We start from the raw sequence: 24,591 nt of genomic DNA, 5'->3' as shown, positions 1-24,591 counted from the left end.
CCACTCTGTGTGATGAGAGCCAAGTGAAATTAGTTTTAGCTAAGGTGTTAATTGTTGATAAATATGAGTGCTTTGTCAGCCCACTCTAACAATAGACGAGGGCTCTGGTTTCCTTAGTCAGCTTCATTGCTACAAGAAACAACTACTTAGGGACTACAGTGGATTGAAGAGTACCTGTCCAAAATTCCTGTCTACCAGGAATCTCAGAATGTGACCTTATTTGGAAATAGGGTCTGTATTAGTTTGCTGGGACTGGGAAAACAAAATACCACAACCTGGGTAGCTTAAACAATAGAATGCATTTCCTCACAGTTGTCATAGTGCAAGATCAAGGTGTCAGCAGGTTTGGTTTCTCCTGAGGCCTTTCTCCTTGGGTTGTCGATAGCTACCCTCTTACTTTGTCCTCACATGGCCTTTCCTCTGGTATTGGAACATTGCTGATATCTTTTTTGTGTGTCCAAATTTCCTCTTCTTGTAAGGGAGATTGGATTGGGTTAGGGACCATATTATGGCCTCCTGTCACCTTAATTGTCTCTTTAAAGTCTGTATCTCCAAATATAGTCACATTTTGAGATACTGGAGGTTAGGGCTTCAACATATGAATTTTGGGGGGACACAATTCAGCCCATCACAAGGGCTTTGCAGATGTAAGTAATTAAGGATCTTGAGATGAAATTATTCTGGACTAGGGTGGGCCCTGAATCCAATGACTGGTATACTTATAAGAAGAGGAGAAAACACAGAGAAACACAGGAAAGAAGTCACGTGAGGGTGGAGGCAGGGATTGGAGTTATGCTGATACAATCCAAGGAGCGCCAAGAGCCACCAGAAGCTGGAAGAGATAAGGAAGGGTTTAGCCCTGGCATCTTCAGAGGGAGTATGGCCCTGCCAACACACCTTGATTTCAGACTTCTAGCCTACAGAACTGTGAGCGAATAAATTTCTATTGTTTGAAGCCACCAGGTTTGTGGCATTTTGTTAAAGCAGCCCTGGGAAACTAACACAGGAACCCTAAACACCTTTGTAGCCACTAGTCATCTCAGTGCCTTCCTCTAGACAGTTATATATGAAGAGAGTCCAGTATTAATTCTCGAGGAGAAAGTTTTTCAATAGGTATTAAAAAAAAAATCTCTTTAGCCTCAGATCTCAGTTTTCATAATGTATTCAAATATTTTATATTTAAGGAACAATTTGTTAAATTTGCTGATTCTCCCCTTAAATGGAGTGTTTTAGGTTTATTTATAGTTTACCTCTCTATACATATACAAAATACCCAGAAAATATTGACAGTTTTTTCCTCAAATGGCTGAATTTACGTTTAAAAAGGAGTAGAAAAGAGGAAGAGGAGCAACTAGTGTTAAATATGGTTTGAAAGCTTCAATCATGTGAACATTCCCAGACTAACTCCTTCTTTTTCAACTAGTTTAAAATAGAGTGGCAATGGCTCAAAATGGCAACTGCCAAAATGTTCAAACCTTATTAAATATAAAAGCAGCACTATGATAGAATTTTAACATGTTTTTTTGTTTTGTTTTGTTTTGCGGTACGCGGGCCTCTCACTGTTGTGGCCTCTCCTGTTGTAGAGCACAGGCTCCGGACGTGCAGGCTCAGCGGCCATGGCTCACGGGTCCAGCCGCTCCGCGACATGTGGGATCTTCCCAGACTGGGGCACGAACCCGTGTCCCCTGCCTCGGCAGGCGGACTCTCAACCACTGCGCCACCAGAGAAGCCCTAACATGTTTTTAAGACGAGAGTTTGGAGTGAACTTTTGGGTCATAACTATTCCTATTTCCTTGCATTGCTAAAATAACTAGTGAAACTAAGCTCTTGCAATGGTCTTACTGGCATTTCCTTATTACATAATCTAAAATGTACATTTATTTTTAATATCTAAGTGCCAATGTTTTGAGAGTGTAATTTGTAAAATTGCCCAGGTCTGTGTACACATTGTCACAGGAGAGTGTTAACCTGTTTACTTTCTAATAATCTGCTTACATACCATGAGGAATTCATGATTTGGGGCATAGTCTCTAAATGTGTGAAAAGCTAACCATGTTACACATACAGAAATCACTTCAACTCTCTACTGTTGGAATTGTGAGAAGGTAGATGCAGAAAAGCAGCAAACCATATACAGATCTATTGCTTTTGTGAGGAGTTAATCTTGTTGACATATTTATATGAACTTGCATAAAAATGCCTGAAAAGCATGCTGTTGACTTCAGTTGTTCATTAATATTGATCATATGCTGTCCCCATTGTGTTAGGTGCTACTTAAAGATTACCTACAAAAGTATTACAGCATTATCGATTTTAAAACTCCCTGAAGCCTCTGGTATCTTGCAAGTCCGCTTATACTTTCATTAAGAATGACATTACCAAGTGTTGTCTAATCAGATAATTTCGACCTTTATGACTACTATTCAGAACTGAAGCTCGTAACCACCATTGCGTATACTTCTTCTGTACACCTGTAATACAAAAAGAAGCAGACTTCTGAAATGGAAATGAATTGAGATGGCCCTCGTTTTTACAAGCTCTGAGTGGTTCAGTAACACTACTTTGATTTCAAATTTTGCTCTGCTGTTAAATTGTTTTCAACGTGATGTATAAGTTATAGATTAGCGCTGACGTGTTACAAAAAATATATGAGGTGTCCTAAATATTCCAAAGTTGGCACAAACGTTAAGAATGTGGCCATATTACAAACATTTGTTAATATGATTATCACTAAGGAAATTATAGAATTAAATTTTCAGAAACCATTACATAAATTAAAAAATGTTAATACTGAGCATAGTATATTTGCAGTGAAAGATAACCATTAAAATTACGTTTAAAAAGCTTTAAGCTTGTAAGCTTAAACGGGGTCTCCGCAGAAGATATAAATGGTTATCACTCATTAGTCCCATATCGTTGTTTATTAAAAATTTATCAGAAACCTACTGTGTGCTGACCATGTCTCTTACCACAGAGAATTAAGGGTCTAATGGAGAAAAGTATCATGTAACCAGTCATTTCAACACTCTACCGTGAGTTCTCCAAAAGAATGTATACAAGGCATATAACATCAGTTTCATGATATAATTATTAGGGACGAAAAAGAAAAAAGTCTGTATGTTGGGCAGTGTCAACTTCTTACCTTCACAGTATAAGCAACGGTATACACATACCAAATATATTATTGCAAAATAATAGGGGGAAATGCATTTGACAGTTGATTTCAAACATAGCTGAAGTGGAGTACTGTTAGCATAGCAGAGCCTTTCTATATTCATAATATCTAACATGCTGACCCATTTGCTGAAAATACTCTGAAATATTTCCATTTAGGAAGCCTTTGGAGTCCTGTATTATTTATAGGAATGTGCTTAGTGAGTGCATGCTGATTCTGTAGGCATCTGTCAAGATTAACATATTAATCTACAGATCTTCAACGGGGCAGGAAGTGTGGCCTAATGGAAAGGGCTTTGGTTTGTAGTCGGGCAGAATGTGCTAAAGAAAATCTTGGCTTTTGCAGTTACACATGTTACTTAACCTCTCTGTGCAAACCTGTTTTCTTGCCTGTAGAACAAAGATATGTTCTTACAGAGCATCATAAAGAATACTATGTATTTCATGTTGCTTAGCGTATAAAGCACTCTAGAAAGGTTAAATCCTTGCGCCATTTGCCTTATCTCATCCTCGCCCTGTAAATGAAAATCATTGAATTTCTTAGAGTAGGAAAAATAACAGCAGCTACAACCTTTGTAACAGATAATCTTTTTATGAAACCCAGATGTCAGCTGAGGTCATGATGTCTTTGGGGGTATAAATAAAATGAGCTCCAACTCTCTAGCTCGTATCTTTGGGGAATCTCAGAGGCTGCACCAAGATTGCTGGGCAGACTTTGCCTGTGCCCTCAGGAAATATCTAAAGTGTCTAGGACTAGATACCTCTGTCAGCTCGGTCTTCAGGTTCCTGTATCCACTGGATTCTTGAGTCCCTCAGGCGTCGTGTCCTGCAACACTTCTTCCCTTCTGCCAGGATGAGCCAGGTGAATAGCACAGCTCTTTCCCCTTGATTTCCCCCAATACAACACACAGGTATGACTGTAGATCTGAATAGTCCAGCAGAGACAGGTCACATTGCAGCAGTGCCAACAACTTAAACCTGAATTTTAGACATCACAGTTTCTTACCAGCTACTTTTCATCCCTATTACAGCTTCACAGCATACTGCTTGACCCCCCTCGCTCCCTGAAATTTACTTCCATCTCTGCTTGTGGGGTCTCCCCTCCTGGGTTGTCCCCATTCATTCCTAAGTTCTTCCCTCTATACGGCAGAGCCACTAACTCATCCTCAGCTTCTAGCCAAGTTCTACTTTTCCAGAGATGCAGGAAGCATGAGTAAACAGAGTCATCTATTCCAGGCTCTCATATTTGCTCCTTGTTCTTCCAAGTGACTTCCATTGACCACTTTCCTCGTGATCACGGCTTTAACTGCTCCCAAGGACTGGCAGAGGCCTTACTATTTCAGGTGTTTGCTTTTTATCCCTCCCTCACCCAGCTCTGTAAGTAGAAGGGAACATGGAAAATATTTATTTTCTTTCTGATATAAATAATATCACTCTCTTGAGGGGTCAGAAATAGCTTAATCATTTTTGGTTTTAATAACATTTTCCTACTAGAGAGAATTCCTTAAACTCAACATTCCTCATATTAGTTGAGGTTTTTGGTTTTTATTTTTGAGAAATCACTGAATTCTTATTAGGCTTGTTTCCTCATCTGTAAAATTGAAAGATTGGATTAGGTGATCTCCAACACTCCTTATTTGTTTAAAATTATATAATTCTTAGGCTATAATTCTTAATTATTTTTGGCAATTATATGCATGGCTATCAGTTATCAGTTAATAAAAAAATCTAGGTCATGTATTTTCTTATTTTGAGTGAACTGAAGAGTTAACCCTCTAATGTCACGTTTATTTCTTTCACTCCTCCCCAGTTGGTTGATTCTGTAAAGAATGTAGGTTTTAGGATCACAGATTCTTAGCTTGAGACCTAAATGCATCACTTGTAGATGTTCATTTGGGAAATATTATCTAATCTTTCTGTCTTTAAGTTTTTGAAAAAGGTAAAAGAGAATGGTAAGGACAACTACATCATCTAGTTGCTAGGAGGAATAAATGAGATTATTTATGTGAAAGGAATTTGTAAGTTGTCAGGCATCGTTAATGTTAATTAATTTGAGAGGAGGGAGGAAATAGAAAGTGAGAAAGAAGAGAATAAGGGAGGGATTCTGTAGCATGGTTTGCATCTCTTCGTGATGGAGAAAAATGACCACTGGTGTTAACACCTTCTTCCTGTCTCAAACATCTACAACATACCACCTCAAGGACAGGTGTTGGTTGGTCTAATTGACAAGTACTACATAGCACTAAACTACCTACTTGAATAAATGTATTATTTTTAATTGGTATGAAGATATCTGGAGAAAAATCACAGCTACATTGATTTCTTTTCACTCTTTGAAAGTCAGCCCTACCAAGAATTGAGGATCTAGACACCAGAGTTGCCACATTGTTGCCTATTTCACATATATCTTTATTACATTCTACAACCATTGAATTTCATGAAATTTTAAACTGGAAGAAACTGTCAAACAGTTACTGGAGGAGGTGATAGAATTATGAAGTCTTGCAGGATAGCGTTGCCCAAACTTTGAGTGCTTTCTGTTGTCAACTTTGTGATGATGGTGAATTTCCTTTTCTCTCATCAAGTTGTTAAATGGTTTTGACCCACACTTGGGTAGCCATTCACTATTGCGACCTTTTAATACAGCAGCCCCAAAACCTTTTTGGCACCAGGGACCTGTTTCGTGGAAGACAATTTTTCCACGGACAGCGGTGGGGAGGGTGGATGGTTCAGGAGGTAATGCGATCGATGGGGAGAGATGGGGAGCCATGGGGAACGGCAGATGGAGCTTCGCTCGCTTGCCCGCTGCTCATCTTCTGCTATGCAGCCCGGTTCCTAACAGGCCGCGGACCGGTACCGGTCCATGGCCCAGGGGTTGGGGACCCCTTATTTAATAGCCTTGCCCCCACCCAGCTGACTCTGGTTATCACCATTCTTGTGCCAACACTTTCACCTACTCTCTAGTCTCTGCTGAAACCACTCACTTTTCTTCTTCACTAATCTTCCTCCAGACTCTGGAATTTATCTCTACATACGGAGTCAGACACTTGGTTTAATTACTCTCGCTTGCCTTTTCTAGTATGTACATCTTAACTTTCTCTTCAGTGATTTTTGTTTCACATAAGTGTGTTCTAGTCTCTCCAATTAAAAAAAAAAGGACAAAATTAGAGAATACTATATATTTTGCTTAGCCTTTCTTCATCTCCCAGGGAGAACTTTTTCTTCCTTCAACTTTTCTTCACAAACTCCAATCTGGATTCTGCCCTGAGTCAATTAGCATCTTCCAAGAGGCCAACTAACAATATAAGATAGAATTAGACGTGCAAAAGGTTTATTGGGGGGGGGGGATAACTGTGATGGACAAACGGGAGAGAGAGCAAGAGTAGGTAGGATGAGCCTTCAGAGACTGTGACACAAGCCTGTCAACTCTGAAGGGAGAAAAGGAATGAAGGAATATTGCAAAGAAAAAGCCTTGGATGCTATGCCAGTTGAAAAAATCTCAGCCATACCAAAGGGGCACCCCAGAGTAAAGAATGTGCAGTAGAGAAGTCCCAGGGTCAGGCAGGACTGGACCAGCTCTACACCTCCACCCCGGCAGCTGGTTCCCTCCAAGGGAGGTGAAGCACCACAATCCTATTGACTCTCACAGTACCAGTCACTCTGGTGAAGTTACTTTCTCAAAGCTTAAAAATAACTCTCGGGCTTCCCTGGTGGCGCAGTGGTTGAGAGTCCGCCTGCCGATGCAGGGGACGCGGGTTCGTGCCCCGGTCCGGGAAGATCCCACATGCAGTGTAGTGGCTGGGCCCATGAGCCATGGCCGCTGAGCCTGCGCGTCTGGAGCCTGTGCTCCGCAACGGGAGAGGCCACAGCAGTGAGAGGCCCGCGTACCGCAAAAAATAAAAATAAAAATAAAATAACTCCTGTCTATATTTGCAACTTTCAATGAGCTACTTCCTACACATGGGCAAAAATTGTAGTTCTCCCAAAGTATGCCCCACCACAAGCTCACAGATAGTCGAAAAAATTATTGCAACCAGCTATCCACTCCACTTGACCCATGCGGTTATAGTCACTTACAAGCTTATGCTACTTTCACCAGCAGGATACAAAAGCTCCTCTGTGTTTGTGACTCTAGAAATTGCCATTCACTATTACTTTTTAAACATGCAGAAGAGATGCTATAATTCAGAGACCTTAATAACAATATTTTACTTAGTGCTAATACTTTCTGAGTGTTTCATATGTGTCTGTTCTGGGTATTTTATATGTATGAATTTTTTTTAACATCTTTATTGGGGTATAATTGCTTTACAATGGTGTGTTAGTTTCTGCTTTATAACAAAGTGAATCAGTTATACATATACATATGTTCCCATATCTCTTCCCTCTTGCGTCTCACTCCCTCCCACCCTCCCTATCCCACCCCTCCAGGCGGTTACAAAGCACCGAGCTGATCTCCCTGTGCTATGCGGCAGCTTCCCACTGGCTATCTACCTTACGTTTGGTAGTTTATATATGTCCATGCCTCTCTCTCGCTTTGTCACAGCTCACCCTTCCCCCTTCCCATATCCTCAAGTCCGTTCTCTAGTAGGTCTGGGTCTTTATTCCTGTCTTACCCCTAGGTTCTTCGTGACATTTTTTTTTTCTTAAATTCCATATATATGTGTTAGCATACGGTATTTGTCTTTCTCTTTCTGACTTACTTCACTCTGTATGACAGACTCTAGGTCTATCCACCTCATTACAAATAGCTCAATTTCATTTCTTTTTATGGCTGAGTAATATTCCATTGTATATATGTGCCACATCTTCTTTATCCATTCATCCAAAGATGGGCACTTAGGTTGTTTCCATCTCCGGGCTATTGTAAATACAGCTGCAATGAACATTTTGGTACATGACTCTTTTTGAATTATGGTTTTCTCAGGGTATATGCCCAGTAGTGGGATTGCTGGGTCATATGGTAGTTCTATTTGTAGTTTTCTAAGGAACCTCCATACTGTTCTCCATAGTGGCTGTACCAATTCACATTCCCACCAGCAGTGCAGGAGTGTTCCCTTTTCTCCACACTCTCTCCAGCATTTATTATTTCTAGATTTTTTGATGATGGCCATTCTGACTGGTGTGAGATGATATCTCATTGTAGTTTTGATTTGCACTTCTCTAATGATTAGTGATGTTGAGCATTCTTTCATGTGTTTCTTGGCAGTCTGTATATCTTCTTTGGAGAAATGTCTATTTAGGTCTTCTGCCCATTGTTGGATTGGGTTGTTTGTTTTTTTGTTATTGAGCTTCATGAGCTGCTTGTAAATTTTGGAGATTAATTCTTTGTCAGTTGCTTCATTTGCAAATATTTTCTCCCATTCTGAGGGTTGTCTTTTGGTCTTGTTTATGGTTTCCTTTGCTGTGCAAAAGCTTTGAAGTTTCAATCGGTCCCATTTGCTTATTTTTGTTTTTATTGCCATTTCTCTAGGAGGTGGGTCAAAAAGGATCTTGCTGTGATTTATGTCATACAGTGTTGTGCCTATGTTTTCCTCTAAGAGTTTGATAGTTTCTGGACTTACATTTAGGTCTTTAATCCATTTTGAGCTTATTTCTCTGTATGGTGTTAGGGAGTGATCTAATTTCATACTTTTACATGTACCTGTCTAGTTTTCCCAGCACCACTTATTGAAGAGGCTGTCATTTCTCCACTCTACATTCCTGCCTCCTTTATCAAAGATAAGGTGACCATATGTGTGTGGGTTTATCTCTGGGCTTTCTATCCTGTTCCATTGATCTATATTTCTGTTTTTGTGCCAGTACCATACTGTCTTGATTACTGTAGCTTTGTAGTATAGTCTGAAGTCAGGGAGCCTGATTCCTCCAGCTCCGTTTTTCGTTCTCCAGATTGCTTTGGCTATTCGGGGTCTTTGTGTTTCCATACAAATTGTGAAATTTTTTGTTCTAATTCTGTGAAAAATTCCAGTGGTAGTTTGATAGGAATTGCATTGAATCTGTAGATTGCTTTGGGTAGTAGAGTCATTTTCACAATATTGCTTCTTCCAATCCAAGAACATGGTATATCTCTCCATCTATTTGTATCATATTTAATTTCTTTCATCAGTGTCTTATAATTTTCTGCATACAGGTCTTCTGTCTCCTTAGGTAGGTTTATTCCTAAATATTTTATTCTTTTTGTTGCAATGGTAAATGGGACTATTTTCTTGATTTCACTTTCAGATTTTTCATCATTAGTGTATAGGAATGCCAGAGATTTCTGTGCATTAATTTTGTATCCTGCAACTTTACCAAATCCATTGATTAGCTGTAGTAGTTTTCTGGTAGCATCTTTAGGATTCACTATGTATAGTATCATGGCATCTGCAAACAGTGACAGCTTTACTTCTTCTTTTCCAATTTGAATTCCTTTTATTTCCTTTTCTTCTCAGATTGCTGTGGCTAAAACTTACAAAACTATGTTCAATAAGAGCGGTGAGGGTGGGCAACCTTGTCTTGTTCCTGATCTTAGTGGAAATGCTTTCGGTTTTTCACCATTGAGGACAATGTTGGCTGTGTGTTTGTCATATATGGCCTTTATTATGTTGAGGGAAGTTCCCTCAATGCCTACTTTCTGCAGGATTTTTATCATAAAAGAGTGTTGAATTTTGTCAAAAGCTTTCTCCGCATCTATTGAGATGATCATATGGTTTTTCTCCTTCAATTTCTTAATATGGTTTATCACATTGATTGATTTGCATATATTGAAGAATCCTTGCATTCCTGGGATAAACCCCACTTGATCATGGTGTATGATCCTTTTAATGTGCTGTTGGATTCTGTTTGCTAGTATTTTGTTGAGGATTTTTGCATCTATGTTCATCAGTGTTATTGGCCTGTAGTTTTCTTTGTGACATCCTTGTCTGGTTTTGGTATCAAGGTGATGGTGGCCTCGTAGAATGAATTTGGGAGTGTTCCTCCCTCTGTTATATTTTGGAAGAGTTTGAGAAGGATAGGTGTTAGCTCTTTTCTAAATGTTTGATAGAATTCGCCTGTGAAGCCATCTGGTCCTGGGCTTTTTTTTGTTGGAAGATTTTTAATCACAGTTTCAATTTCTGTGCTTGTGATTGGTCTGTTCATATTTTCTATTTCTTCCTGATTCAGTCTTGGCAGGTTGTGCATTTCTAAGAATTTGTCCATTTCTTCCAGGTTGTCCATTTTATTGGCACAGAGTTGCTTGTAGTAATCTCTCATGATCTTTTGTATTTCTACAGTGTCAGTTGTTACTTCTTTTTCATTTCTAATTTTATTGATTTGAGTTTTCTCCCTCTTTTTTTTTTTGATGAGTCTGGCTAATGGTTTATTTATTTTGTTTATCTTCTCAAAGAACCAGCTTTTAGTTTTATTGATCTTTGCTATCATTGGCTTCATTTCTTTTTCATTTATTTCTGATCAGATTTTTATGATTTCTTTCCTTCTGCTAATTTTGGGTTTTTTTTGTGCTTCTTTCTCTAATTGCTTGAGGTGCAAGGTTAGGTTGTTTATTTGAGATGTTTCCTGTTTCTTAAGGTAGGATTGTATTGCTATAAACTTCCCTCTTAGAACTGCTTTTGCTGCATCCCATAGGTTTTGGGTCGTTGTGTCTCCATTATCATTTGTTTCTAGGTATTTTTTCATTTCCTCTTTGATTTCTTCAGTGATCTCTTGGTTGTGTAGTAGTGTATTGTTTAGCCTCCATGTGTTTGTATTCTTTACAGATTTTTTTCCTGTAATTGATATCTAGTCTCATAGCGTTGTGGTCGGAAAGATACTTGATATGATTTCAGTTTTCTTAAATTTACCAAGACTTGATTTGTGACCCAAGATATGATCTATCCTGGAGAATGTTCCATGAGCACTTGAGAAAAATGTGTATTCTGTTGTTTTTGGATGGAATGTCCTATAAATATCAATTAAGTCTATCTTGTTTAATGTATCATTTAAAGCTTGTGTTTCCTTATTTATTTTCATTTTGGATGATCTGTCCATTGGTGAAAGTGGGGTGTTGAAGTCCCCTACTATGAATGTGTTACTGTCGATGTCCCCTTTTATGGCTGTTTGTATTTGCCTTATGTATTGAGGTGCTCCTATGTTGGGTGCGTAAATATTTACAGTTGTTATATCTTCTTCTTGGATCGATCCCTTGATCATTATGTAGTGTCCTTCTTTGTCTCTTGTAATAGTCTTTATTTTAAAGTCTATTTTCTCTGATATTAGAATTGCTACTCCAGGTTTCTTTTGGTTTCCATTTGCATGGAACATCTTTTTCCATCCCCTTACTTTCAGTCTGTATGTGTCTCTAGGTCTGAAGTGGGTCTCTTGTAGACAGCATATATATGGGTCTTGTTTTTGTATCCATTCAGCCAATCTGTGTGTTTTGGTGGGAGCATTTAGTCCATTTACATTTAAGGTAATTATCAATATGTTTGTTCCTATTCCCATATTCTAAATTGTTTGGGGTTCGTTATTGTAGGTGTTTTCCTTCTCTTATGTTTCTTGCCTAGAGAAGTTCCTTTAGCATTTGTTGTAAAGCTGGTTTGGTGTTGCTGAACTCTCTCAACTTTTGCTTGTCTGTAAAGGTTTTAATTTCTCCATCAAATCTGAATGAGATCCTTGCTGGGTAGAGTAATCTTGGTTGCAGGTTTTTCTCCGTCATCACTTTAAATATGTCCAGCCACTCCCTTGTGGCTTGCAGAGTTTCTGCTGAAAGATCAGCTGTTAACCTTATGGGGATTCCCTTGTGTGTTATTTGTTGTTTTTCCCTTGCTGCTTTTAATATGCTTTTTTGTATTTAAAATTGACAGTTTGATTAATATGTGTCTTGGCTTATTTCTCCTTGGATTTATCCTGTATGGGACTCTCTGTGCTTCCTGGACTTGAATAACTATTTCCTTTCCCATATTAGGGAAGTTTTCAACTATAATATCTTCAAATATTTTCTCAGTCCCTTTCTTTTTCTCTTCTTCTTCTGGAAACCCTATAATTCGAATGTTGGTGCATTTAATGTTGTCTCAGAGGTCTCTGAGACTGTCTTCAGTTCTTTTCATTCTTTTTTCTTTATTCTGCTCTGCAGTAGTTATTTCCACTATTTTATCTTCCAGGTCACTTATGCATTCTGCTGCCTCAGTTATTCTGCTATTGATCCCATCTAGAGTATTTTTCATTTCATTTATTGTGTTGTTCATCATGGTTTGTTTTATCTTTAGTTCTTCTAGGTCCTTGTTAAATGTTTCTTGCATTTTCTCTCTTCTGTTTCCAAGATTTTGGATCATCTTTACTATCATTATTCTGAATTCTTTTTCAGGTAGACTGCCTATTTCCTCTCATTTGTTAGGTCTGGTGGGTTTTTATCTTGCTCCTTCCTCTGCTGTGTTTTTCTGTTCTCATTTTGCTTATCTTACAGTGTTTGGGGTCTCCTTTTTGCAGGCTGCAGGTTCATAGTTCCCGTTGTTTTAGGTGTCTGTCCCCAGTGGCTAAGATTGGTTCAGTGGGTTGTGTAGGCTTCCTGGTGGAGGGGACTAGTGCCTGTGTTCTGGTGGATGAGGCTGGATCTTGTCTTTTTGGTGGGCAGGTCCACGTCTGGTGGTGTGTTTTGGGGTGTCTGTGGACTTATTATGATTTTGGACAGCCTCTCTGCTAATGGGTGGGGTTGTGTTCCTGTTTTGGTAGTTGTTTGGCATAGGGTGTCCAGCACTGTAGCTTGCTGGTCGTTGAGTGAAGTTGGGTGCTGGCGTTGAGATGGAGGCCTCTGGGAGATTTTCGCCGTTTGATATTATGTGGAGCTGGGAGGTCTTTTGTTGACCAGTGTCCTTAAGTTGGCTCTCCCACCTCAGAGGCACAGCACTGACTCCTGGCTGCAGCACCAAGAGCCTTTCCTCCACACGGCTCAGAATAAAAGGGAGAAAAAGCAGAGAGAAAGAATTAGTAGAAGTAGGAAGAAAGAAAGGAAGGAAGGAAGGAAGGAAGGAAGTAAGAAAGAAGAAAAGAAGGAAAGAGGGAAAGAAAGGAAGGAGGGAGGGAGGGAGGGACGGTGGGAGGTAGGAAGAAAGGAGGGAAGGAAGGAAAAAAGAAAGAAAGAAGGAAGATAAAGTAAAATAAAATAGAGTAAAATATAATAAAGTTATTAAATTAAAAATAATTATTAAGAAAAGAAATTTAAAAAAAACGGACGGATACAACCTTAGGACAAATGGTGGAAGCAAAGCTATACAGACAAAATCTCACACAGAAGCATACACATACACACTCATAAAAAGAGGAAAAGGGGAAAAAATCATAAATCTTGCTCTCAAAGTCCACCTCCTCAATTTGGGATGATTCGTTGTCTAAAGGAGGGAAGGAAGGAAAAAGAAAGAAAGAAAGAAGATAAAGTAAAATAAAAGTTATTAAAATTAATATTAAGAAAGAAAAAAAATTTTTTTAAATATGGACGGATAGAACCCTAGGACACATGGTAGAAGCAAAGCTGTACAGACAAAATCTCACACAGAAGCATACACATACAGACTCACAAAAAGAAGAAAAGGGGAAAAAATCGTAAATCTTGCTCTCAAAGTCGACCTCCTTAATTTGGGATCATTCCTTATCTATTCCACAGATGCAGCGTACATCAAGTTGATTGTGGAGCTATAATCCGCTGCTTCTGAGGCTGCTGGGAGAGATTTCCCTTTCTCTTTGTTTTCACAGCTCCCAGAGGCTCAGCTTTGGATTTGGCCCCGCCTCTGCGTGTAGGTCGCCGGAGGGCGTCTGTGTTTTTCTCAGACAGCACGGGGTTAAAGGAGCCGCTGATTCAGGGACTCTGGATTACTCAGGCCGGGGAGGGGGTGGGGAGGGGCACGGAGTGAGGGGCGGGCCTGCGGCGTCGTGGGGGGGGGGAGGGGCACGGGGGGGGGGAGGGAGGGGCACGGAGGGAGGGGCGGGCCTGCGGCGGCAGAGGCCGGCGCGACGTTGCACCAGCCTGAGGCACGCCATGCGTTCTCCCGGGTAAGTTGTCCCTGGATCCCAGGAACCCGGCAGTGGCGGGCTGCACAGGCTCCCCGGAAAGGAGGTGTGGATAGTGACCTGTGCTCGCACACAGGTTTCTTGGCAGCGGCAGCAGCAGCCTTAGCGTCTCCTGCCGTCTCTGGGGTCCGTGCTTTTAGCCGCGGCTCGCGCCCGTCTCTGGAGCTCCTTTAAGCAGAGCTCTTAATCCCCTCTCCTCGCGCACCAGGAAACAAAGAGGGAAGAAAAAGTCTCTTGCCTCTTCGGCAGGTCCAGACTTTTCCCGGACTCCCTCCCGGCTAGCCGTGGTGCTCTATCCCCTTCAGGCTGTGTTCACGCTGCCAACCCAGTCCTCTCCCTGTGCTGCGACCAAAGCCCGAGCCTCAGCTCCCAGCCCCGCCCGCCCTGGCGAGGGAGCAGACAAGCCTCTTGGGCTGGTGAGTGCCGGTCGGCACCGTTCCTCTGTGCGGGAATCTTGCGGCTTTGCCCTCCACACCCCTGTTGCTGCGCTCTCCTCTGCGGCTTCGAAGTTCCCTGCTTCCGCCTCCCGCAGTCTCCGCCCGCGAAGGGGCTTCCTAGTATGTAGAAACATTTCCTCCTTCACAGCTCCCTCCCACTGGTGCAGGTCCCGTCCCTATTCTTTTGTCTGTGTTTTTTTTTTTTTTTTCTTTTGCCCTACCCAGGTACGTGGGGGAGTTTCTTGCCTTTTGGAAGGTCTGAGGTCTTCTGCCAGCATTCAGTAGGTGTTCTGTAGGAGTTGTTCCACGTGTAGATGTATTTCTGGTGTATCTGTGGGGAGGAAGGTGATCTCCGCGTCTTAGTCTTCCGCCATCTTCCCCTCGTCCCCCTCATTTATTTATTTATTTATTTATTTTTGGCTGTGCTGGGTCTTCGTTTCTGTGCGAAGGCTTTCTCTAGTTGCAGCGAGAGGGGGCCACTCTTCATCACTGTGCGCGGGCCTCTCACTATCACGGCCTCTCTTGTTGCGGAGCACAGGCTCCAGACGCACAGGCTCAGTCGTTGTGGCTCACGGGCCCAGTTGCTCCGCGGCATGTGGGATCTTCCCAGACCAGGGCTCGAACCCGTGTCCCCTGCATTGGCAGGCGGACTCTCAACCACTGCGCCACCAGGGAAGCCCTGTATGAATTCTTTTCATCTCTATCATCCCCCTTTGTGGTAGATTGTATTAGTATTGCATTCAACAGAAGATGAGACTGAGGTAAGGAGAGGTTATAAATCGTCCAAGACCACATGGCTAGAAAGTGATGAAACCAGGATTCAAACCCATGCCATTGATCTCTAGAACTCCCCCAACTACTACATTTCCTATGGCACTAATATCCAGAACACTTTCCTCTATAAAATTAATTGCAAAATGTTGACCCAATGTCTACTTTAAAGCATATGCATCATGCAGCAATATTCTTTCTCTATCTTTCAGGTCCCTGCACTCCTAATCCGTGCCATAACGGAGGAACCTGTGAAATAAGTGAAGCATACCGAGGGGATACATTCATAGGCTATGTCTGTAAATGTCCCCGAGGATTTAATGGGATTCACTGTCAGCACAGTAAGTCATTCACAGTCATTGTGCTTTTATTATCATTGATTGCAAAATATACAAGTCATTATTCTTGTTTGTAATAGAATGATAGAATCTTTGAGCAGCAAAGAACCTTGGCCATTGGCTAATGCTACTTCTCTCCCACTGAATACACCACATTCCCCACTGACTCCTAGACTGTGTTTCTATCCTCCCAGGCGTGTTGACCCTTTTCATCATTGTTCAGCCATACTTGCAAAATGCTGCTTTTATATTGAACTGATATGTGTCTCTTTCTTTCACATTTGTCCTAAAGCTGCATTCTTCAAGCTTCCTAGACATTATTCTGTTGATTCGGTTCAGAGATGATACCCAGAAAAGAAAACTGCCCACTCTGACCTATCTATAAGCCAGTTTCCTCCTTCTCACATGTCAGCAATTTTAGTGTGAAAATCTTTGTAAGTTCAACAACTGTGCTATCTGCATGTCTCTCTTTTATGCTTGTTCTTATTTAACCTGAAGTTAAACAAAATATGTCCACTTGTGATGATTTCTTCTTAGAAGTATGGCTCAACGTTACTGTCCTTCTAAGGATTTTTAACAGTAAAAGTCTGCCTTTGTATACTCTTACACTCTCCACCCTAGAACCCTGCAGCACAGGAAAAAAAAAAGTTAGGATGATATGACCTTGGGTGCAGTCCTTGCCACTAAACACTGGACAGCATCCCATCATGAAAATTCTATTCTCATTTCAAGAGGGGATTCCTCTGTAAGTGTGTGTGCTCTATGCAAGCAGCCCTTGATTGGTGGCTCAAGTGGGGTTGCCAGACTGTCTTCCTCTGGATGCTGCTCTGACACTATGTCACAAAGCTTTGCCAATAAGTTAGTAATATTCTCTTCAGGTGATTAGGTAAATGTCAAGGCAGCCAGGATTCTGGGCTCCCATCTCTGTCTTTCCAGAGATGTTTTGAGATATTCATGTGTGAAGGCTGAGCAGTGATGCTACAATAAGGAAAAATCAGCTGTGGGGACTTTGGACTCAGCCTGACAAAAATCAGGAGCTTCTCAGTCCCTTGTTGGTGATCTGAGCCCTTAGAGACAGTTACAAGCAGTGTAGGTATTACAATAGGCTGTATTATATGTATTATAACAGGCTTCTACAGAAATTCCACAAATTCCTGGCCATTGCAGGTCTCCAGAAAAGTACGCAATATTCTCAAAGTCTCAGAGCCAGGATGCACTCTGCATTTTTTGCTGATGATTGGAAATCTGGCTCTGTCTGACATATCCAATTTTGCCTTACTCATTCTTAACATCATGGTCTTAATCATCACTCTAGTATTCGTGGCTTATATATTCACTACTCATGCTAGGACGTTCGCCATTCCCCTCTTCCCCTCCCTCTGATCAGTATCCTGTTCCTCCTTCAAGACTCAGGTTCTGTAAGACCTTAAACCTATGTTTAAGGTTTATGGGAAGGTGGAGGCTGAGGTATATTTAGAACTGGGATTTTGTGGTCTAAACAAACTGGGCCCTCTTCTCTGAAGTGCATCACTATTAGAAGCAGCAGAGAATAAGGGAAAGGGATTGGATTTGGAATCAGAGACCTGGATTTGAGACCTGACCTCTAAGTTATTGGATAAGTGACCCTGAGCCAGTCACTTGACCTTTCTGTGCTTGAAGACATATAAATAGAGGAATTGAACTAGAAATAAATGATCTCTGGCTCATACAAGCTAGGAGAGTATTATGACTAAATGGGTAGCTTGCTTACTGTACAAAGGTTATCAGGTCTTCCTCTTTACAGATAAAATTGAAAAGGATTATATATTGGGAAAGAAAATTTAGAAGTGCTGGAAGCCCTGAGAGCTTTTCCAGGTGGGAGAACCAAAAAAAGCAGCTGTTTAGTCCCTTGCAAGAACTGCTAGGGATTTGGGTTTGCGTTTCACAGTGGTAATTATCTTATAGCCTAGATATACTCTAGAACCTTGCTATTCAAAGTGTAGTCCTGCATCAGCATTTCCTGGAAGCTTGTTGGAAATGCAGATTACCAGGTGCCACCTCAAACCAATTAAATCAGAATCTGTTTTTAAAAATGATCCCCAGTTGACTCCCACACATATCGAAGTTTGAGAAAAACTGCACAAGGCTTTCAGTAGCTATAACCAGTCATCTCATAGGTTAAGGTAGCAACTTCTGCATTCAGTTACATAACAATGCATTACAGGCAAAATATTATCTTTTTGCTAATAAAAACTATAGTGAAAATCAGAGATGGACCAATATAATATGAACATTTCATTTGGGAAAAGAACTGAAAAAAATTCTTCAGACATCCCGTTGTAGCAGGGCTTATTAATTTAGTTCTATATGACAGAATGTGAATTAAATATCTTTTGGAATATGCTAAATAGTTAAAGAATTTTAAGTTTCATGATATAGGAGTGACAAATACATAGTTAATAGGTTTAGTTTAACAACTATTTTGTCAGTATGTTACAAATTAGAAAAAATGTTTCCAGTGCTAGCATTAATATTACCTACATATTTTTTTTTAAATTAGGTTTTGGTTTTGCGAACAGTTGGAGGTTTACAGAAAAATTGAGCAGAGAGTACAGAAAGTTCCCATATATCCCCCTTCCTTAGTCTTCTCTCTTATTAACTTGTTGCATTAATCGGGTATATTTGTTATAGTTGATGAACTGATATTAATATATTATTATTAAGTAAAGTCCATAGTTTACATTAGGGTTTACTATTTGTACTGTACAGTTCTATGGATTTTGAAAAATGCATAATAGCATGTGTCCACCAAAGCCTCATACAAAATAGTTTCATTAACCTAAAAATCGGTGCTCTGCCTATTCATCCCTCCCTCCCTACACCCAACCCCTGGCAACCACTGATTTTTTTTTTTTTTTTACTGTCTCTGTGGTTTTGCCTTTTCCAGAATGTCATACAGTTGGAATCCTACAGTATGTAGCTGGAATCATATACTATGTAGACTTTTCAGAGTAACCTGTTTCACTTAGCAGTATGTATTTAAGTTTCCTCCACTTTTTTTTTGTGACTTGATATCTCTTTTTGTTTTTAACCACTGAATAATATTCCACTTTATGGATGTACTTCAATGTGTTCATTCGTTCACCTATTAAAGAACGTCTTAGTTGCTTCTATTTTTGGCAGTTATGAATAAAGCTGCCATAAACATTCATGTGCAGGTTTTTGTGTGGACATAAGTTTTCAACCCATTTGAGTAAATACCTAAGAGTGTAATTCTTATGGTAACAGTACATTTAGTTTTGTCAGAAACTGCCAAACTGCCTTCCACAGTGGCTGTACCATTTTGCGTACTTGTCAGCAAAGAGTGAGAGTTTCCTATTCTCACAAGCATTGGTTATTGCCAGTATTTTGGATTTTAGCCATTACAAATGCTGTTTTGGTAATGAAAATAGCATGAGGTTGTAACTTTATAACTAATAATGATTAGTATTGGTTTTTATATAGAATTATCAAATTATACATGTTCTTAAAATGCCATACATTAATGTGTATCATATACATATATATGTAATTATGTGTATATATGTATATGTACATATATGTATATATACACATATGTGTGTGTAATTATAAGATGTAAATTATAAGATGAGTTGAACACCAAAATTGTCTAGAGGTTAGACTTTTGAAAGGCATTTTTAAGCAAGCACTTTTCTGGTGGGAGCCGCATTTTGGGCTGGCTAGAAGTAATCATATTTTATTTGTTGCCTAGTTACAAATCTAATGCCTTAGGGAAGGACTGTTTCTTCATTCTCAGAATTCTATGCCCATCTTACTGAAGGCATTCTGTGCATTCTCCCTACCTGTGCACAGCTCTGCAACCTTCAATTCCTTTTACTGGGTTGGCCAAAAAGTTCAAACTGAGAAAGTTGGCCAGAAAAATCACAGAATCTAAAATTTTCCTCTTTGTATATTATGCTAAATGTTGTAAACCAGTTTGGTGTTAATTTGATACTATTGACTAATGGATTCATACATTCAACAAATATCTATTGGGGACATGAGTCATTTTACTTTTTTAAATTACATATTTCACCTTTCTCAGATTTAGCCAATGGTATTTGCTGTTTTGACAATCACTGTTCATTGGATTAATTACATATTTTGCAGTTACATGTGTTTTCTGATAGGTGATGCTTGTTAGAATCTGGTTCCACCTCAGCCCTATTGAATCACAATCTTTGGTTGTTACCCTGGATATAGTTAAAAGCATCCATATGGTCCTTAGGTGCGCCAAGCTTGAGGACTACTGGCTAAAAGAATGACCTTTAATTTCCAAGTTATACGGGCATAAACTTGCTTTTAGGGAAGGAATTCTGGATTAGACTTGGATTTTTGATGCAGTTCTATCTTGATCAATTGATGAAGACTTGGTTAGTATTTAATGGTTCTTTGATTCAGCTTTCTCATCCAATGATTCATTTCAATTCAATAAACACTTACTGAGAACTTGACACAGTATTATGGGCTGGAAATAATATGTCTATAAAAAGTAGAATTAATAATCCTTTGCCCTGTTTCCCTAAATAGGATATTTGTTAGAGTAAGATGAGACATTTTAGAACATACTTTACATATCTTAAAGTGTAACAAATTCCTAATGGATGAATATTTTAAAATATAATGGGGATGCCTATTGGTCTTTAATTTTTCCCTTCTCTTAAAAAAATTTTAATTGTAATTTTTTTTTGAAAAAAATGAGTTATAGGGCAGGGGGGGAAGCCTAATTTGGAACTTTATGCTTTTCTATAAGAATTCCTCTCTTACATCCTTAATTCTAAGAGGTAATTATTATTTTGTTAAATTACTCTTTCTAATGTTAGCTTGATGGCCTCTTTATTTTAGCTTTCCCACTAGAGGATAAATTTGTCCTAATAAAGTATTCACTTCAAAACTGTGTTGAAATAACCTGGAGTTTTTACTGACACCTGCAAGCTCTTTAACCACAGTGGCTAAATGAAGACCTCTAAGGAGACTTCCAAAATAGACTTGCCGCCAACCTCAGAAGGTTTCTGACTATAGGTAGGGAATTCAGAGTTTTCTGTTTGCTGAGGACTTTGCAGGTCAATGTTAGACCCCTTAACTCTATAAGCCAAAGGTTCTCGAACTTGGTGTGTATATGAATCATCTGGGAGTACAGATAAATATTCAGATTCATCTTCCTCATCTGTAGAGATTCTAATTCAATAGAAGTAATTTTGGACCCAGGTCTGCCTATTAACAATTACCCTGGTAAAACTGACACAAACAATTCTAGGACACTGGTTCTCACTTTGGTTGCACATTAGAATCACCTGGAGACTTATGACAACTACTAATGCCTGGCTTCTGATTTAATTGGTCTGGGGTATGGTCCAGGCATTAGGAGTTTTAAAACCTCCCCAGATGATTCTAATGTGCAGCCAAGGCTGGGAATCAGAGTTCTAGAACTATACTGCCAGGAATTACTATGTCTTAAAGATACCAAGCAGAGAAATACTCACAGAGAAATGAAGCTTGGGATACACAAATATAACTCCACACTAAATGTATAATCAGGCAACCTTATTGAATTTTGTCATTCAAGCTTTACTTAATATAACGGAAATCATCTTACAGCAAGAACCCTCAACTGATTGAAAGAATCAGGCCAGAGGAAGATATTAGCTTACTGTTCTTAAAATATGTTATCCCTTAATCTATCTGCAATAGGCAGCGTTCCAAGGCATTTTCATTTTCTTGTTTTCACTCTTTTCAGGAGTCTCACAAAGAGCACTGTCCTGGCAGAGCTATGTACTAGATATTTACACAGAAACACTATTCAAATATAGACACAGTCTGTGATTTTTTGCAATGAAATATTCAGATATTGTCAAACTCAAAATATTTGAAAATTGCTACTTTAAATGGCAGTTAAACATTCTTCTTTTTTCCTGTTACTTATTAAAAGAAATCTGATTGTCAGGAAACCATAAGTTCTGAACAAAAATATGTTAAAATTTGCCAGAAAGGTTAGACTCATGAAGGTGGTATATTTATACTAATAGGCTTGACCTTCTAGAACTGATTCACTCATGATTTCATAAAGGATCTCTCCAGGAATAGAGATGGTACCACAAATACAGTTTAAGAAAAGAAATTTGTTGCATGTAATCCAAACTTCCAAGGCCTCTCAGTTTGTGGCAATATTTAACTTTGATTTCCTAATTCCTGTTGCCCTTAGCTACCATTTTCCAGTGCCATTTACCCCTGTGGGGCCTCATTCTCTCCTGAAGTCTTCCTCATTCAGGCCAGGAGTTTATTTATTTACGCATTTGACAAGTAATTTTTGAGAGCTTACTTACTGCTTTGACAGGCTGCCACATGCTTAGGAACGAGTATGAGCTCCCTGGCTCTGCTGACGGTTCCACCTTGAAAATATTGTTCAGGGGCTGGCTGCACTTTCCTCTGCTGGTGGCCACCCAGGCACCTGAAACTGCACATGGTCTAAGGAACCATCAGGCCAAGTTAAGCCGTTTTAAGGACATTGGGTCCTACTGTGTTCCCTGGGGTTGGAGAGTCGCAGGGCTTTTCCCAGAGCCTCACACATCCCTTTACGTACACAACTGCTCAACTTCCTGACCTAACTGTGCCTTCTTTTTTTTAAATTGAGATACAATTGACACGTAACATTATATTCATATCAGGTGTGCAACATACATTTTTTTCTTGTGATGAGAACTTTTAAGATCTACTCTCTTAGCAACTTTCAAATATGCAATACAGTATTTAAAATTATAGTCACCATGCTGTACAGTACATCCCCAGCACTTATTTGTCTTGTAACTAGAAGTTTGTATCTTTTGACCCCCTTCACCCACTCCCTCACCCACTGCCTCTTGCAGCCATCCATTTTTTCTCTCTATCTGTGGTGGTGGTGGCTGTTATTGTCCTGGTATACCTGAAGATAGTGTCAGATCCCACAGGTTGAGGGCTCAGTACCACAAGACTGCCCCCAGCCAACTCTGGATGGTCCCCAGGTTACCAACGACTTCTGTCAGAGTTGGCTACAAATAGGACATTCCCTCCTCAAGTTCTCTTAATTTGGTAGAGCAGCTCACAGAACTCAGGGAAACTCTTGCTTACCTTTCCCAGTTTATTAAAGGATGTGATAAAGAATACGGGTGAAAGCCTAGATGAAGAGATACACAGGGTGAGGTCTGTGAGGGTCCCGAGCACAGGAGGTTCTCTCTGTGGAATTGGGGTGTGTCACCTTCCCAGTATGGATATGTTCCCCAACCTGGAAGCTCTCTGAATCCCATACTATTGAGATTTTTATGGAGGCTTCCTCATGTAAGCATGATCGATCATTAATTCCATTTTCAGCCCTTCTCCCTTCTCTAGAAAATGGGAGGGCAGGGCTGAAAATTTCAAGCTTCTAATCGTGGTTTGATCTTTCTGGTGACCATCCCTCACCCAAGAGACCACCCACAGCTGCCTCATTAAAACAAAAGACACTCCTATCACCCAGGAAACTACAAGGGTTTTAGGTGCTCTGTGCCAGGAGCAAGGGAAAGAGACCAAAATAACCAAGTCCCTGGTATCATAGGACTTCCATTCTAATGGAGAAAAAAATAATTTAAAAAATAGGACATATTCATTTACCATATTGCTCCGCAGTTATACTCTTGGGCATTTATCCAAGAGAGATGAAAGCTTAAATTCACACATGTCTGTATGTGGATGTTCATAGCAGCTTTATTGGTAATAAACAAAGTCTCAGATTGGCCCAGATGTCCTTCAACAGGTGAATGGTTAAACAAACATTGGTACATACATTCCATGGAATACTTAGTATTCAGCAATGAAAATGAAGAAACTGTTGATAAATACAACTTAGATAAATCTCCAGGAAATGAAGCTAAGTGGAAAAAAAAAAAAAAAAAGAAAAGCCAATCCCAAGAGGATACCTACTGGATGATTCCAAGTAAAACATTTTGGAAAAGACAGAATTTTAGAAAGGGAGGACAGATTTCCAAGTGTTAGGGAGGGAATAGAGGAAAGTGAGTCCTTAAAAGGACAACACGATGTATCCTTGTGGTATTGGAACTATTTGGTATATGGACTAGCATGATGGATACACACACCTACTTATGTGATAAAATTGTACAGAATTACTTACATATACACAAATGAGTATAAGTAAAACTGGAGAAATCTGAATAAGTTTGATATAGTAATGGCAGTATTTTAGTTGTGCTTTTATACTACAGCTTTGCAAAAATGTTAACCATTGTGGAGAACTCGGTAAAGTGTACATATTTCTTTGTCGGTTTTTTACAAATGCATTTGACTCTACAATTATTTTCATAAAAATTGAATTAAAATGTAGCAATATGTATTATATATAATGCATAATAATGTAGTAGTAACATGTAATATCAACAATAATAATACATATTATAAGGATAAGGACTAAGGAGCAGAGGTTTTTGAGTGATATTTTAGAGCATGGCCAAAGTTTTCTCCCAGGAATTGACACCTGAGTAGAGATGTGAATGATGTCAGGGGTCATCCAGGTAAACCAGAAGGAGTAGCGAGTGCTAGGGTCCCAAGAGGGGTGTGTGCTTAGGGCACAGTGAATGATGAGAAGGGAGGCAGAAAGGAGGCCTGGTCAAGGGCTGGATCAGGTAGGGCCTTGTAAGCCATAGAGAGGACTTTTTAATCTTATTGAAATTGGAAGAGCACCTTTGGAGGGCGGAGAGCAAGAGAGTATATTAATTCATTTGTTTGGATCTCTGACTACTGGTGAAGAATAGGCTCTGCTGGGGGAAAGAAGATGGTGGCTTGGACTG

At 39.8% G+C, this 24,591-nt stretch overlaps 1 protein-coding gene across 2 annotated transcripts in view; it reads left to right on the top strand.

Annotated features, from left to right (window-relative positions):
- EDIL3 (EGF like repeats and discoidin domains 3) overlaps positions 1 to 24,591 on the top strand; it is a 427,880-nt gene that overhangs the window by 192,997 nt on the left and 210,292 nt on the right. For both annotated transcript variants that reach the window (XM_065874095.1, XM_065874094.1), the window contains one exon: positions 15,614 to 15,742. In XM_065874095.1, coding sequence (XP_065730167.1) covers positions 15,614 to 15,742 — 129 coding nt within the window. The remainder of the gene's footprint in view (positions 1 to 15,613; positions 15,743 to 24,591) is intronic.

The sequence above is a fragment of the Phocoena phocoena genome, chromosome 3, assembly GCF_963924675.1.
Source record: "Phocoena phocoena chromosome 3, mPhoPho1.1, whole genome shotgun sequence".
Taxonomy (NCBI): domain Eukaryota; kingdom Metazoa; phylum Chordata; class Mammalia; order Artiodactyla; family Phocoenidae; genus Phocoena; species Phocoena phocoena.
Note: the sequence above shows the minus strand (reverse complement) of the source record. Positions and strands in the feature narration are given on the sequence as shown.